At 43.0% G+C, this 17618-nt stretch overlaps 2 protein-coding genes across 2 annotated transcripts; one reads left to right on the top strand and one right to left on the bottom strand.

Moving 5' to 3' along the window:
• Nucleotides 1-2236: 2236 nt before the first annotated feature.
• Nucleotides 2237-4553, top strand: cdca9 (cell division cycle associated 9). The gene is made up of 6 exons (XM_036544213.1): nt 2237-2458; nt 2744-2875; nt 2950-3053; nt 4119-4247; nt 4328-4414; nt 4494-4553. The coding sequence occupies exons 1-6, from the start codon at nt 2338-2340 to the stop codon at nt 4551-4553; spliced, it is 633 nt and encodes a 210-aa protein (XP_036400106.1). The 5' UTR covers nt 2237-2337.
• A 1356-nt stretch (nt 4554-5909) lies between these two features.
• Nucleotides 5910-13477, bottom strand: dnaja2a (DnaJ heat shock protein family (Hsp40) member A2a). The gene is made up of 9 exons (XM_036543850.1): nt 13330-13477; nt 11830-11889; nt 10897-11123; nt 10476-10556; nt 9055-9188; nt 8637-8833; nt 7440-7584; nt 7131-7258; nt 5910-6805 (listed from the first exon to the last, which is right to left on the bottom strand). The coding sequence occupies exons 1-9, from the start codon at nt 13405-13407 to the stop codon at nt 6617-6619; spliced, it is 1239 nt and encodes a 412-aa protein (XP_036399743.1). The 5' UTR covers nt 13408-13477; the 3' UTR covers nt 5910-6616.
• Between the last annotated feature and the right edge of the window lie 4141 nt (nt 13478-17618).

Here is a 17618-nt window from a genome sequence, read left to right as displayed (position 1 = left end):
TTCTGTTGGCTGATTTCCAGATGTGAACCTTGGAGTAGCTTTATAATTTTATCTCTTATGAGGTGCCTTGGTTTGTGGCAGATAGACCTTATGTTGGGTAACTTTGGGGATCTTAGTGATTACATAATATGTGTTATACATATAATAAATACATACATACATTCTCAGATTCTGAGATCTGAAATATCAGATTTCTGGAGAGGGACATATTTCGGTGTTCTTTTAATATGTTGTACATTTTTCATCCAGTTTTGAAATATACTGTTAAGGAGTAACAGTTTACTTGGGATGCTATCTTATCCAAATGCGGCAACACCAACCTTGGAATACAGACTTACTCAGACATTTTCTGTAAATTTTTTTTTCTAACAAATGTGACTGTTAACGGTTTGATAACTTTAGCCTTTTTATGTTTACATATTTTTGTAGATGTTTAAAATTCTGTTTGAAAAATAATTCTATTAAAATCTTATTTGTGAAGGAAAACAGATTTTGCATTCTCTTTGTATTTTTTTTTTTTTTTTGGTACGACAGAGTTTTGGACCATTTTTGAGATGAGAGTTTTGGTGAGGTCAGGATTTGAACTGTGCAGATCTGATCCAATCCTTGGGAGCCAGGAGATGCCAATTCTTTGAACTATAACTCGTATTCATTTTAATTCATTTGATCATTTTAAATGCCACTATGAGCTCTGTTCTTGAGGAAATTAGCATAACAGAAAAGCACTGAAAACTACCTTAGTCAAAGTGACGATTATCCCAAGGTATCATGCTTATACAGAGAGTGTAGTGCATTGTGAGTGCATGCTTTGACCTCAAAAGGTTATGAGTTTCATCCCCAGCCACTGTGAAAAATGGTAACTAAGATTGTAGCAGCAGATTCCAGTCAGGAAGTAAGTGGTGCCGTGCAGAGCCAATTATCGATTGAGATGAAGCCTCTGAATGGCTTTACACTGAATTATGGCATACAGTGAGTTCCTTCCTTATCACCGCTTTTTCTACAGGGGAAAAATCAGGAGATTAACATCCCATTGTCTTCGATGGTGTCGTTCCTTAGTCAATCGCCTTGTCATTACAGAATTGGGTGCTTGTGACCACATCACCTGGACACCAAGCCTACAGCCTGTGGTTTCAGTGCTTTCACCTCAGCATTGTACTGCTGCCCCATAATAACTTTGACATTGGGGCTTTTCACATTGTAAAACTCAACATAAATTCTGTCAGTATGAGTGACCCAGAATACGGTTTCCATTCTGCAACTAAGCTGCTAACATAGAACAAAAAAAAAAAAAATGGGCAACGTGTTTGAGATCAGAGATCAGTTACAACATGCCAGCAAAGACCCTTCATTCATTGTTTTAATGCATACTCATCTTGAATGCTGATTGTATACCCAAATCCCCCGTAATCCTGGAGGGCGCCACTACAGTCACATGATCAAAAGTGTTTTCTCAGCTGTCCCCCATCCCAGACCCCGAAGATTACTCTATGAAATGTGATTCACAAAGAATTAAACAATGCTTTTGCGTAACTGGAAGGAACTGGTAATAATAGGTTTGGATACTACAAAGATTCTTTTGCCTACTGTTGGTGCAGCTTTGCAAATGTACACTACAGTCCAGAAAAAAAAATGTTATGAGAGCAGTATGTTTAGTAGGAAGTGAAAGGTGCCGTTTTCCAGGCTAAAGACACAGCGAATTGTTTTTCTCTTTCGCAGAATGCTCATTTTATTTATCTGCCAAGGATTGCCAACTTTTTTTTCCAATGAAAGTAGCAATTGGCATCTCAAAAGTCGGTAGACGTCGCTGGATCGCGCAATGCTTAATTTTCAAATTAATGATTACAGCAGGTATTTCTTTGCATCAGGTAAAAACTATTTCAGTAATAGACGTTTTTCCTATCGCTTGTTTTGGAGAAGGGGGAGGTTGCACCGCCACTACTGCAACTGACGAGGAGCTCAAGCTGCCCTGTAAGCACAGCCGTGTCGTCACCAAATGCACTGGAAGTCTGAACACTTATATTTTTACCGCTGGTCAGAAAAAAAGTCGGTATATTTGTATCTAGTCTTTTTAGATAAAGTCGCTCAGAGCGTCTGAAAAGTAGAAATAAATGAAATAGGCAAACCTGTAGCAGCCCTTTCATTGGTCCATGTCACACCTACCGACCAATCACAGACGACTGCTCGTTGTCTCTGAAGCAAACACAGCGCCGGAACATCCGGATCAATTATCCTTTGCGGCCGAGCCAATTTAAGTTTACGCAAGACCTTAATAGCCACGCTCTTTAGGCTGCTCCGGCTACAATTAAAGCTTGCTCTTACAGCGTGTTTTTATCAGTCATGCCACCAAGGAAGTCGAAGAAAGCGAGCCTCCTGTCACTGAGGAAAACCGACGGCCAGCTGAGCAACGAACAGTGGGATCAAAAAAAGCAATTGTTTATGCAACAATTTGAAAAAGAAGGTAGGAAATTAATTCACGTTCTCCATGTAAACAATGAATTTTCCTAGAATGTATTGCTCACAAAGTGCAAAAACGGGGTAAACGTACTAAGAAACTATTTTACATTAGTCAGAGTCTTACCCTCTTACCGGAGAGTTTTGCAACACAACTCTACACACATGCATTAAATAACGCCACGTGCACAGCAGTACACAGAAGAAACACGGGAACATGAGGCAGGTTGACTAAGCAGGACAGCTGAAAAGGACGGTTTTAATTGAAGCGTTTGTTTGCCATCAACTGCAGCACAAGAAAGGATTAACGAGATGGAAGCGCAACTGGAGCAGATTTTGGCGACTGTCGATAGGGTATTCAGGGTTGAAATTATGAAAATGCCACCCCAGCTGCAACGCACGTTAATAAAAGACCTGATGAGCGGTGAGTTTCATTGGATTTGTATATCATCACTAGTCTTCGTTTTTACATTGTACTAATTAATTCTGACATTTCAGAAGACGATGTTCCCGCCGGCGAAGTTACTCTCGCAATGCAGGTGAGGATTCAGAAATCCATTGTGAAATTTAAGACGGTGGTGCCATCTTCTGGCAAAATGCTGTAACTGCAGTCTTGGCGTATTTTATCAGGCCCAGTCTCCGTTGATCCATCAGCCCCTCACGAGAAAATCCAGTAAAAAAGGCAAGTGCACGAAAGGCGGTTGCCCCCTGCGCTGAACCCAGGTGCGGAATATTGAAAATATTTCCTTCGTCCCTTCTCAGTACAAATGAGTGAGGCTGCCACCAGGCGGAAGAGGATGCTGTCGGTTCAAAGCAAGAAAGCAGACGCAGAAGTGACTAAGGTAATGTGGGCATGTTTCCCACAAACAAGAGTAGTGATGACACGTCATCTGTGCGAACGACACACTTATGTCAGCCATTCGGACTTTGTACCAGAGCAGCGTTTTTATTGTTAGTCTAACGGTGTTGTATTTGCGAGTGTTCGGCAAACAGTTACGTTGGTCATTATGAGCCAAACATGTCTATTAATCAAGCAAGGTGGTGACCCTTATGGGTAGGCCTTAAGAGATGTAACAGCAGTGTATGCGGTGTAGTTTACTAATGCAAAACCTACAAACTGTGTAATATGCGAAAAAGTTTGCTAAAATGGTTACATTTTATGCCAATGGAGGAAACCTTATGGTAGTACCATGCTGCTTTTGACAGCCCAACTCTGTGATCGTACTAATGAGAAACCAGCTCCAGCCTCAGTGCACTTAAGTTAAATCATCTCATTAGATTAAAGTCTTGTGACTATCCTTGGCAAATTATGGGTTTTATTTATTACAGCGAACGACCAAGTCCAGGTCTCTGGCAGACTTATCAACCCATACAAAAAATTCCAGGTAAAAACACCATCAGTTCAAAGTAATGCACTGTACATAGTGGAGCAAAGGGAATGTTAGAGGCTCTTCAGTGCACAATTGTGTGCCGAGCCGCTGAGGCGCTTTATCCGCTAAACGGCAAGGCTGTTCTAGGCCCGCCTCAACTGCAACTGCGAAAAGGACACGAGGCCGCGTTGCCAAAGTCAGCGATCCGTCTGCCATGTCCACCAGCCAGCCAAGGTTAGTCCAGTCCCTTCCCCCCCACTTCTGATCATGTTACATTAATGATGGCTGCTCTTCTGATGGGCCTCCACACAATCCTCCACCAGCAGGTTCCTAAGCGCTTCCAATCTAGTGGCCTGCGGTGGGGATGAGAAGGCCGGTCAGCAGTTAGTAAGCCCCACTGCTACTATATTCACTTCTTACGGGCAGGTAAGAACAAGTCCCTTCCACTCCCTTGTACTATATACGTTTGTCCCCCAGCTAGTAAACTCGCCCCACTCCCCCCCCAGACCCTATGCCTCTCAGATGACGTTAAAAATGACATTAACGTGGAGATGCTGGACGACACTGCAGTGCATCAGATGCAGAAGCTGATGGTACGTGTTCACTCACTGGCTGGCTTTACTCCGTGTCGTTAATTGTCATCCAGTGTAGACTTACTGCTGTTGTTTCCAGCAACTGATGGACTACCTGTGCAACAAGTTTAGCGAGCAACAGCCAGCAAGTGGATCGTGAGAATGCCTCAAGTCAAGACCCTCGAGACGAGTGGAGGCCCTGTGTTTTTTGTATTTTAATGTAAATGTCCTAATAAAGTTTTTATGGTGAACTTGGGCTTGCTGTGAGTTTCTTGCACATTCATTTCATTCCACTGCAAAGTGAGCTTAGTTGTTGCATCATTCAAATGAGGACTGTACCCTGGAACAACACCAATTACATCGGTTATAATTGGGCTACAGCTGATTAACCCAGTAGGCAAATGCTCTTACCCTTTGACCTTATTTCCATCAGCACTGTGGGGAACTCTCGTAGGCTCCTGGGCAGGCCTGACGTGACGAACTGTTATTTTTAATGAAATTCCCCACACACGCTCTGATGTAAAACATTGCTCATAATCGCAGAGGATGTGCCACAAGCTTTGGGAATTTGTCAGGACCCCTTTCCATTTCACATTCACTTGAAATAAAATTCCAAAGTCATGAACGAGTGACAGTTTATTGTACAAGTAAACAAACATGTGCATTACACTGTAAATCAATACAAGATCACATTCTCCAGAACGGGTGGCTGGCTTTTGAGGTTGCGGGGACAGATGCAGGGGACCATCTGCAGAGTGCTTTTTTTTTTGCTGGATCTGTTCTGTTCTAATCTGGGTTTGTCCAGAGCAGATAAATGCAGAAATCAGCCACAAAGACGCAGGGGAGGGAAAACTGGTGACATTCGCAGGTGGGGGGAGGTTGACATCAGACGTTCAGAGTCCCGTATTTTTGTAGTTTACAGCTGGGATTGACAGCGAACTGAAAGAAGCTACTCTGTTGATGTGGACACTGGTGTTTGCTCAATACTGTACAGCTTCATGGGAATGGATTTCAGCAGTGGTTTATGCAAGATTTACAGCTATTAAATACTAGAATTTTTTTCCAGAATACAACTGAACCACTCCAAACTAATGGTGTCATGCGATTGGTTATCAGTCCCCCAAAGATGACTTGTCACCCACTGTATGTACTCCAACTCAAAAACAGCTGCCTCAGTTAGCTTCTCCAGGGAAATACACTGAATATTCAGGCACTACATTATATACAGGCGAGACTGAAAGAGCACAGTTCAACCAATAGGAATGAACCATGAAGCAAATGAGGAGGTTTTGTTCCACCTATCTGTGAAGCAAAAAGGTTGTGTGGGATGAGAGGTACCAGAGAGCTGCAGAAAGACCACAATGATTTCTATATGAATACGGCGGCGCTCTTGATTTGTTCAGACCTCCATCGAGGGACACACCTGGGCCAACGGGAGAAAACGCACTGCTGCTTTGCAGGAAACCCATGCTGCACAGGGGTGATATTACGCAGATGACATGCTGGACAGCTCAAAGATTTTGAAGAACATTTTATTCAACTCAGGAACCTTTCACAGAAGTAATATACCTACGTTTTATTTTGTCAAGGCTTCACTTGCTCCAATTTGACATTTTTTTTTTTAATCAGTGCAGGATCCAATGTTCTTTAACATGCACCTGGGTTTAGGACAGATACGGGCTATGAAATCATTGCTATTTTTCCACAGCAGCTTATGAGGACTGCAGCTGATACAAAGCTTAATGTCAATCACTCATCTTATACACAACTTTTTTTTTTTGATTTTAAAATATGTAAGGAAAAAAAAGTAAAAATCTACAAAGAAAAAACTGGTAAAAATCAAGCACGGATACAAGTACAAACCAAAAAATGTGTACCAGCATGTCCCCTGGTCTGGTCAGGATCTCTCCAACTGACTCTCAGCTCTGACAGTGGAGTCGGAGGCAAAACTTCTGCAATTATGGTTAGATTAAATTAACTGTAAATACTATGACCAAAAAAAATGCAAGTTACACACCAAGTAGCGACTGGTGACCTTCTCTAGCTGATCTGGGTTGCCAGTTAGGAGGGACGGGGCACTCAATGAGGGCTGAATGTGGGAGGGGTGGATGGAGAGGAGAAGTGACAGGGGTGGGGCTATGACCTTATGGAAAATTTATACCAGATCAGATTTTTTTTCTCTTGTGCAACTTGTTTTTTTTTTCTTGCCCCGCGGGAGGTTTCCTACTGGTGGGCGCACTGTACCCCCGGCCCGTGGTGGCCGCTCTCTTCGTCGGAGCTGTCGTTGTAGGCTTCGCGCCGGTGGCCCCCGGACGAGCCCTGGCCCACGTCGAAGTCCTGCAGGTCCACCTCCTCCGCGTCGCTCGAGATGATCGGGGGCTCCGCCCGGTTAGGCAGCAAGTCCTCCAGCTCCTGTCAAAAGGAACCCGGGGCGTCAAAGACATGCGCAATCGCTGATCCTGGAACAGCTCAGGCCGTTTCTCCCAATAAGAGCTTGGGTTTGGGAATACGGCTGGGCCCGCTAATCCTAGGTCAGATAGTGATGGCTCCTCTAAATGGAGAGACACTAACAAATCTGACAGCAAGTGAGATATGCTGCAATACTGTGGTTTAACAGAGACATGTTTGAGGCTGTGGTTTTGCTGAATGACCTTAAAAAGCAGCCGTAAGGAATGTCCCTGAGCGAGCCAATCTGGGGCGAAGAACTGTGACAAAAAACATTCTTCCTATCACGTACCGTGAGTTTCTCAGGACTGATCCAGTTGTTGTCCGGGAACTGAACATCAAATTTGATATACAAGTCCCCCTTTTCGAAGGGGTTGCGGTACTGTGGCATTCCCTCACCACGCACAACCCTGATCGAACCTGCAGAAAGACCACAGGGGTTACACTTCATTACATTCATTTAGCAGCCACTCTTATCCAGAGTGACTTCCAGCTCAAAGGAAGGGAAGTGTATCCATTAAAGTCAAATGAGCAACGGTGTCAAACCAGGCTAACAACACTCCCAGACCAGTGAGGGGGCAGTGCGCTAGCCCATGCCTACCTGGCTCGATGACTTTGCCAGGGGGGTATTTCACCACAATCTGTCTGCCGTCTAAGTGCTTCAGTGTGAATTGGAATCCACACAGTGCTTCCACAAGGCCAATCTTGTAGGTCATGTGTAAGTCGTGGCCATCTCTTCTGAACGTCTGCGGGAGAGACAGAGTGACATTACCACTCATTTACTGACAGCTGAACACAAGGACAGGCTATTTTGCTGCCTAAATACACTCCTAAGTGTTCAACATTTACTGATATACATAGACTAATATACCACGTGTTGATTATTTAAATATAATGTGTCATTTTTACTTTAAAGTCAGTGTGAATTCCCCTCAAAAATAATGTCCTGCTGTGATACTGTCAGCGGTTTACCCAAACACTAGGTTCATAAGCCAGAGCCGATATGCCCATCAATATGAATTAACAGTTAATTGAACAGATGGCACTTGGCCGTATAAAAACATAGTTCAAAATCCCAGGGAAGCGGGGAAAATGTGCCAGGAGCCAATCTGGCTAATGATAAACACTTCGCACTTTGCCCCTGTGATAAAGTAAACACCCAAAGAATACAAGGTGTCACCAGCATGTGTTTCAAAGTTATTTTAAGGGTTGGCCTGAAGTAGAGAACCGGCCCCGGGTCTGGAGGTGACAAGGCGGCGGAAGGCCCGAGGACCGGAGGGATGTGCCCCGCGCGACTCGTTACGTCACAGCGCCAAGTATTTGGAGCGCGGGCGGCGGCCACAGAACTGGGACTGGATTAAGGCGCGTTTGTATCAGCGAGCGGAGTCAGGCTGTCGCTGCAATCTGGTTCACCTCCCAGAGGACTGCATTCAAGAGCGCACGCAGGCTTAGCAACCAGCTGGTCCTTTATTACAGCTCAGCAACCCTTGCTCTACGGCAGTTTCGCATGTACGTGCTTCGGACGAGATATTTATTTACCTGGCAGACAGCCTTCTCTGGGGTAACCTCCAGTTCCTGCTCTACGTATTTTTAAGCAAACAGATGGATATTTACTGAAGTCAATCAGATCAGACTCCTTACTCAAGGGTAAAACAGCAGTTCCACAACTGGAGCCTGCAATCTTTCTGTTGGTTCCCTGACCTCTAAACCCCAGAAAGGGACAGATATTGGGGAGAGAACAAGGCACAGTCACCTCCTCCCATCCTTGATTCTGGGAGTGTAACCAGCCAGCCCCTACCTCGTGTTCTTTCTCCTGAAGGACGAGGACGATGTCACCGGGCTCCACCCCGGGCGCCTGGTCCGCCTCCCCTCCGAAGGTGATCTTCTGGCCATGCTTCATGCCTTTGTCCACGTGGACCTCCAGGATTTTGACCTCCTTCACCACCTTCTTGCCCTCGCACTTTTTGCAGCGGTCTTTTTCGCTGATGACCTCACCTGCAGGAGCATGAGGGAGGGGGGGGGGTTAATGAACTCACAGGCTGACCTGCTGTAGAAGTTCTCCCACACCCCAGGTCCAAGTCCTGCTAGTCACCACCTTTGACCGATTTGCATCCATAAGTACACTAGGCAACAAAGCTGGTTCTGCCAACTGGAAAATGAGAACTGGATAAAGGGCCACTGCAGGATTAGCGGGAGAGCTGGCTGGAAAGGCTCACCTTCTCCGTTACAGTCCGTACAGACAGACTGCATCTGTTGCACCATCCCGGGGGCCAGCTGTCTGATCATGATGCGCATGCCACGGCCCCGGCAGGCCGTGCACTTCTGCACAGCTCCGGTCTTCCCGCCCTGCCTGCAGGACACACGTGGCGCGGTTTAACACACACCAATATACACGTGCGCGCACGCGTGTGCACACACACATCAACAAGCACACATACACCAACAACACTGACACACCAATACACAAACCAACCACACTAACATACTAATACACACACGCATGCGCGCACAAACACACCCCAAACGCACTAATACACGGATATACACACACCACTAACACACACACTTCATGTTCTGATAGTTCTTGTATATGCTATTCATTATATTTTGGTTAAATATACACCAGAAAATAAGATAGGACTCATGTTGATGTACCCCTCAACTCCAGTGCAAGCTAATGGCTAAGCCCTATATCGAAGTTGGAAGATTGCCATATGCTGTATAATGATGGTTTTCACCTGAATCATATTCACTAGACAAAAAGCAATCCTAACATTTAACAGTCAGTTTCTGCAAAGCAGCTCTGGACTGGTTTGCTGTTTGGCAAAGGTGCACACTCATTGTCATAGCAATGTCTTCTGCCAAATGTGGGCCCATGCTTTACAGTTAAATTATCTGTGAGCAAAAAAAAAAAAAATTGCAATTTAGTTGCAATCTTCAGTCTGGGTGTGTGCCCAGTAATTTACCAACCACACTGCTCCAAGTCATTTTTGCTACCATACATGCCATTGGAGACATTTTAGAATCTTTCCCTCCATACTGGTGACATCACCTTAAATGGCACCTGCTGTGGCTCTGCAAAAATATAACATTCAGGCAAAATGTCTGATTGGACACACCAGGTGTTTCTCTATCAGCCTTGTGTGGGTTATTGACTTTGTCTTTGCTTGGTGTTTCCAAGAACTTTCACTGTAGATCAATTTCAAGGGCTTACTGACCTCCTACATTTACAATAAATGATGTACGCAATGTATATTTTAAAAGGTTTAGCTGTAAATAAAGGATCGTTTCCCCCCAGGGAACAGCCCCAGGTGTTTTTGCTATTAAATTTAAACATGGGCAAAGACCAACTCACAAACAAACTCTAGCAATGACAAAAAGAGCAATGTGCTACAATAGGAGGGGTTAACAACTGTCAGCAAAGAAAGCAAAGCCGAGAGCCGGCAGAGTATTATGAAGCCAAACAAAATGTGTGTTGCATTGTGGGCTTGTTGCAGTCTGGCTGTTTTTCCCAACATGCCTAGTGCAATCATGGACACGCAGAAGCAACGGCTCAACACTGCCAGCTCCGTGCTGTTGAGTCGGCACACACACAGCAGTAAACGGAACCTAACACCATAAATGCGTGTTCACTTACCCGTTACAGGTACTACATAGAACATTCTTGCTTAGCTGTAATTTGGTTGTCTTTCCATTGTACAGGTCTTCAAGGGACACCCTGTTGGGACCAAAGACTGTTTTAGCACTCGAACCTGCCATAATATTCACGCAAGTTTGTCTGTGTCAATATGAAGACATACAAAACATTATGAACTCTACAAAACACACACACACAACTGCATTTGAGTCTCAAAACAACATTGGGAAGGAAATAAAATGTAAGTTACTGAAAAATCCGAAACTATCTGTTGCTTTGGAAATGCATGAGCGTTCCTGTACATAAGATCCCCCCCCCGGATAGCTAATGCCCAAGCCAATCCCCTGACAAGAATGTTGAAAATGAGCATGCCCAAAGGCTTGCTGCGAGTCCCGCATGGTGAGGAAAGAGCTCAGCTCACTTGAGTGGGTGCACCATGTCCTCCCCTCTTCGCCTGCCGCCATTCCGGCTCCGGCCCTGTCCGCCCATGAAGCCAAAGAGCCCCCCTCCGAAGATGTGGGAGAAGATGTCGTCCATCCCCGCGCCTCCCCCACCACCTTCCCGAAGGCCCTGCTCCCCATAGCGGTCGTACAGTTCCTTCTTCTCTGGGTTGGTCAGCACTTCGTAGGCAAAGCTGATCTCCTTGAACTGAATTAGAGGAGACAATGATGATGGTTCTCCTCCACAGCCCCACTCCCCATTCTTATGCATCGCTCTCCCACTTGCTCTATGTTGCCAAGCGGACAGTGCATTTTCATGAGCTCCCATTATGGGTGGTGACATAATTTCTCAGCAGTGACTCCCCGATTTGGAAATCTTTGGTTTGGTTCCCAAGTCGACCCATTTTAAGGTTAATGACGTTTCACTCTCCTTATCACTAATGTGCGAGTTCCACCCTCCCATTGATAAAAGCCAGTACCTCTCACAATGCCTGTCCCACTAAATGATATGGATTAGGTGCCAGACAGTAAAACAAAAAAGAGGAGCTTTACATTTTTGGCACCAAAGTGATCAAGTTACCCATTTACAGTGTCACCATAACTACAGTGTCCCAGAGATGGGTTTAAGGCCCTGGTCTATTCAGACAACAAAGGAAAATCACTAAGGACAGGGAAGGGTGTGATTGGTTTGATGTGGTGATAATACTGCGATAATTTATTGCTGTTTAATGTGACTGAAACCATAGGCCCTCTCCCACCAATCAAAGGCCTGACTGGAAAGTTTAGGAGTTTATCCACAGCTACAATGGTAAATCTTGCTGTAGTAGACTATACTTGGGCCTAACTACTCAATATCAAATGCAAAGGTAATAATGTGGGGTAAACATCAACTTGTGCAAATCAATGCTTCTTACCTTGTCTCCAGCATTTGGATTCTTATCAGGGTGATATTCTTTTGCTAGTTTGCGGTATGCCTGGAATAGAAAACAGATTTTTCAGGGTTGTTACTCCATGCAAGTTTGTGTGTGTGTTGGGGGGGGGGGGGGTGTATGTTAAACTCTATGGAAAGCTTTCCTGAACAGCCATGTCCCACATCATTCTTCCAATTTATTGCTGGATAACAAAGGCAACCACCATTTTACCAGACTCTTATCCAAGTCTACTTACACCGTCCATATATATCATCCATGGAAGGTGTACCGTGCAAACAATTCAAATACCTTCAAGAGTGCGGCGGGAGTACCGGACGTCCTATTTGAATCCCTAACTTTATATACAAAGATCTAGCCTAGGCACCTTTCAGTTACCATTCTCTATTGCTATTCGAATGCTGTTTGACTTGCCTAACGACCACTGCAAGCTGCCTACAACTGCCGGATAGTGACGTACATCCACCATAACTCGTTTCCAAAAAATCCCCAATTAGTCTACCTCTCTAGCTCACCTTCATGTAAAATGTCCACTAGGTGTACAGCTGAAAGGGTTAGCTGGGATTTAGACAATGAGTTGGCTAACCTAGCTACTCTTTGCGCTCATGAAAAATGGGTGACACGGACTTCCATTTTAGGGTGCCATAACATTAGCATGGTAAAATGTCTGAAGCTTTCCCAATTCGACGTAAAGCAAGCGTTCTTTCAATATTACCGAAGGTAAAAAGTCATCCCGTAATAACGAAACTAGACAAGGGACCAGAAAGGGTCAGGTTACGAAAAACCAGCAGATTAAAATATGGCGAGCTAACGAGACAGCGACCTGATCACCAACTACCTCGCTAGTTAGCTAGTAGTATGGTCACAGTTTAGGAAGCGGCTTATCTACAATCAGCAACGTCTTCTCCCAAACCAGAAAAATGTAAACATGTTGCTAGCTAGCTTACGGTTATCAGGACAGCTAACAGTTACGAAATTGGCCCGGGACATGAATATTTTCTCATTTCCTAACAATAACAGCATTTTAAGCTGGCTACTTGACTTTTTTTATTTGACCAGAATCCTTAGCTAAAATTATTTTGTTTCGGTTTTGTCTCTCTATCGTCAGTATAATACGTAACTGGAAAAGCTAATGTTTGCAAGCTAATGCTAAGTGCGTGTGTGACCGGTTGCGCCCCGAGTAAACAAGTTAACCAGCTAGCTGGTACGTTATCAGATCAAAACCGAGTAATAATCACACTAGGAAACGTTACATATTTCAAACGTAAGGAGAAGTGGCTTGCTACAAGACAAGGAATAGGTTACTGTCGGTTTATTTTAGCTGGGCCCCGGACTAGGTAGCTAACAATACGGCTAGGCCACATTTATTAGCTAATACCCCCGCTTCCTGATTCCGAGCGAGAGAATATTTCAGCGGCGTAGCTACGTCTCTTAGGTAACCGACAAGCGAACAGTTTTTGTCAAAGGAAAGTTAGCCCACTGTACCTTTTTAAGTTCATTTTCAGAGGCAGAAGGGGATACCCCTAGGATGTCGTATAGCTTAGTATCAGCAACGTTCGCCATGATGGAGCTCAGAGAAGGACCTTCTGCAGGGGAAGCGGAGAGGAGTAAAAGGAGCCGGCCGGAAACGTCATACGCAATGACGCAATATGCGTAAACTTTAACCCGGTCGTGCGTCACATGTGTTCTCACGGCAATGATGACGCAACTTGGAACAAAAGGTACCCCCATATCATTTTTGGGCAATTACAGGATTTTCTGTTCGCTAGAACTGATTCGGAATCAACCCTGTGCGTCTCATACCCGACTATTACATGAATGGTATCAGCGCTTGCAATAAGATTTCATCTAGGTCTAAAAATCATTAGAAAACCGGCTGCCAGCTCAATGTAAACATTTAATTGATCTTATGGATGAGAATTTGCCAGTGCATTACGCGGATTGACCAACTAAAGTGCATTGATAAACACATCTCATACGGTCTGTTGTTGTCGTGTCAGAGGCGAGGAGGTACTGGAAAAACTTCTTTACACTCCGTGATTGTTGTTTTCATGCGTCAAAATTATATAGCGCCCCAGCCCTCTTCTTTTTCATGATACTTGATACTAATGGGGCTGTCGTTCCCACTAGATGGCGAGAGAACTCTTCTGCAAAAAATGCCAAAACCCGAACAGGAAACGCTAAACCTTCGCATTCGAATGAACCAATACGAAATGTGTACGGGAAGTATTCTTGACGATGATTCAGTGATAAAACATTAATACATATTATTCGAAAACAATACAAAAGCGTTTTAAAATGCATATTTTTGACAACACTAGAGACTTAGTAGACCATTTGACAATTTCAATCTGATAATACCTTGTGCCGACTAAATGTGTAAGGGATACACGTTTATTTGAAACCAAAGTGTTTCCAGGAAAGCATCCGGAATGTAACTGCTGATATAATTAAACTGAGATAAATCTGGCTATTCATTACGGTCACATCATTACGCTACGCACTGGAGGACGTATGTGACTGCCCGAGGGTTACAGTGATAAACGCATATCTTTATCACTACACCTCCAGCTGCACTCTAAAATTATGTGATGAGAACAATTTAGTGAATTTCTTCTTGCCATGGAGAAACAGATTGTATCATATAATGTTTTACCAATTTCCATGTGTATTTTTACATGGAAGATGATCGCTAATCAATATGTAATATAGACTGCAGGGTATTATGTTGAATTCTAGGTAAACGTCACTCCCACTTGCTGGTCTGCCGTTTGATAAAATATGAAGTGACCTGAAAAAGTCTCTTGACAATATTGTGTTAAGTGGAGTGCCACCAAATGAGAACCAGTTGTGAACTTTGCTAGAATTACATTTTGAAGTGTGTGAAATGGAGAGATAAGTGCTCAAGGTTATTGTATTTATCAATGTATCAGATAGAATCTAATCATTTGGCAGCCTATTAGGAGAAGGCTGGGAATTAAAAGCCTCAGAATAGAAATATTTAAGTAAATACAGATCTAATAATATGAGTATTAAAAACCCTTACTGATCTGATGACTCAAACCCAATTTGTATGTTTGGTTCAGAGATATATAATTAACCTATCATTAAAGGGCCTCCCGGAGCCATACTTTTGAAATTTAAGAGTGGAATATTCAAAAATTATTATTCAACCATATGTGTCATGGGAGCTGGAAAATATATATATTTTTTTATTTCCCAGTGATAGCAGCTGATTCCATAAAAATGATGACATTGATGAGAAACTTCATGCAACCGCTCACAGAGAAACAGTTCTTTTCAGGCACTTTATTATATGGCCAGGTCCAGAATCACCCCCTAGTCCTTTCTTAATGCCCCCTCAAATATGTGAAATGATTGGACGGATATCAGCAATATGGTAGTAGCTCCACCTTGTCCTCTGGTAGGCTTATATTAAGATATTAAGCCATATTGCTTACAAGTATATAGTCCTTTCAAATCTTTAAGGGCAGTTATGAAGAGCCAAGGGGATGGGATTATGAACTGGTTCTGGATTGGGCCTATGGCTGTCCAAATGGTAAAGAAGTGAGTATTGCTGCTGTAGCTGATCTACCACTTAGCGTCAGGGTGATTTGATATCTTTTGTGATGTACATTTCTGTGGGCATCTCTAGTGACTCTCGTGAAGCTACACTTAGAGCTAATATACTCTGCCATTCTTCAGAACTTGCTGTGTTTTTCATTGATGGTCAATTTGAGAGCACCAGAGAGGAAAGCCATGTAGAAAGGTCTTTGAACTACATTGATTTGTAATGAAAGAAAATCACTGCTTCTGCGTACAAGCTTCAATATCTTGAAAAAATTTTGAATATAATTACTCAAAAAATGTCAAATTTAGAGAACATTTGCCCTCTTACTTAGTTTGAAAGGTGCTTGCAATCATATTGCTGGTGTTTGTTCTCTCATGTGTGAACTAACGGTGGTCCAAAAAGTAAAAGGGGCCAGTTTAATCATGTATACCTGTGTCTTGTAGTGCAGGTAGTGTATGGCCATTCATTTGTTTGTGTAGTGGCTGGTTTTCCACTTTCAGCTGAATACAGGTAGACAACCATCTACTACTTTTAACCACGATGAATTACATAGCCTGTGATTTACTACATTCCATCCATTACATAGTCCTATAATCCATTTATATATGGATGAGTATTTAATGGAGTGATTTACATTAAGTTTGTGAAACCTGAGTACAAGTCAAAATCGCTAATTACTTTAGCAATCTGTCATTCCAATTTAATGGAGATTTGTTGTTTGCATTGACCCAACCAGACCTTGATCTTGATCTTTGGTTCCTTGTTAATTATGCATTATTTATGTAGCATTTTATTTATGTGGTTCATTTATATGGAGTAGTTAGTTAGCATGTAGTTTAACTTGGTTGTCTATGAAGAGCAATGGCTACAATAATAGCTTCCTTATTTAGTAGACAAATGACATCTGAAGAGCACTGGAACTATGTGCAGTTTGTTCACTGGCAAAATCATTTATTATATGTCTTTTATTTTTATGTTGGCATATTCTTTCATGAGGATTGTAATGATAAAAAGTTGTGTGAGGATGGACATAGCTTCACTTTAATCAAAAGCAAGACAGTCCAAAAGGTACTGGTGGAGAAATTCCACCTAACATGTGGTGAAATTAAATTTTTATGAAAAGCACAAATCCCCCAAGATTCTTGTTCTTTTCTTTATCTTTTATTGAAACCCCATATGAACAGGCCCAAGTGACATGCATTGTATTGCAACCCTGTTTGTGGAATGAGAAAACCTGTTCCAGGGTAACTGTGTCACTCCTGAGGTCCTACAAGGACTGAAGCTCTTTCCCTTTCTGTCCTCTCTGTCTTTTCAAGACACTCTGAGCCAGGAGCGGTGCCACAGCATCTAATAAAACATGACAGCTCACGGAGAAAGAATGGAATTACAGTGCCAGTGAGTGACGTTTCTCTCGGCCGTTTATGTAACAGGTTTTGCTCATGACAGGAAACGGCACATTTGATTTCATTATGGCAGGGCTGTTAGGGAGGTAGTAGGTACCTCTAACTCCAATCCAAATTCAAGTTCAAATAAGGGAATGAGAATCAAATCCGTTCATCTTTGAAGGAATGCATGGGACTTTTATAACTCTTTGAAGTGTAGTCATTTTGACAGCATTTCATATGTAGTGGTTTCAAGATGTTACATATTTATTTTTCACGTTAGCCTAGTAGATGTGGCTTGTCTGAGGTGAGTGCAGACCTTACACTCTTTGACCATGTTATTTATCTGCTCAGCTGTATGTTTGACCTCAGTACTTCAGGTAAAGTACCTTACTCAAGGACACAAGCTCTGTGCCCCAACACAGATTTTAAACCTGCCCCTATGCAAACACAGCAGCAGTCCCACCTTCATAACCATTACACCAATAGTGTTGTTTTCCAATGGAAATGACATGAAGGGCATATCCGGTCAGAATAACAAGAAAAATTAGAACCGTACATACTAAAATATGTTTATTTACTGTCTATTGTGGCCATAACTTCTCAGCAGCAAATGTTCAGTTCAGACTCAGCCTTAAGAGTGCCAAAATGCTCAAATCAGACATGAAAAATGGAAGGAAGCTGCCTTCAACCACAATGTCAAATATGGCTTAAAAAAGACTTCATTGATCTTTCCATATATATTTTAGTGTATTACAGCATATATTGTGAAATATATGTAGTTAATAAAATACATTCTATAACATTGGATGGCATGGAAA

This window comes from Megalops cyprinoides, chromosome 13 (genome assembly GCF_013368585.1).
Source record: "Megalops cyprinoides isolate fMegCyp1 chromosome 13, fMegCyp1.pri, whole genome shotgun sequence".
NCBI lineage: Eukaryota > Metazoa > Chordata > Actinopteri > Elopiformes > Megalopidae > Megalops > Megalops cyprinoides.
This window is presented reverse-complemented; position numbering and strand designations above follow the sequence as displayed.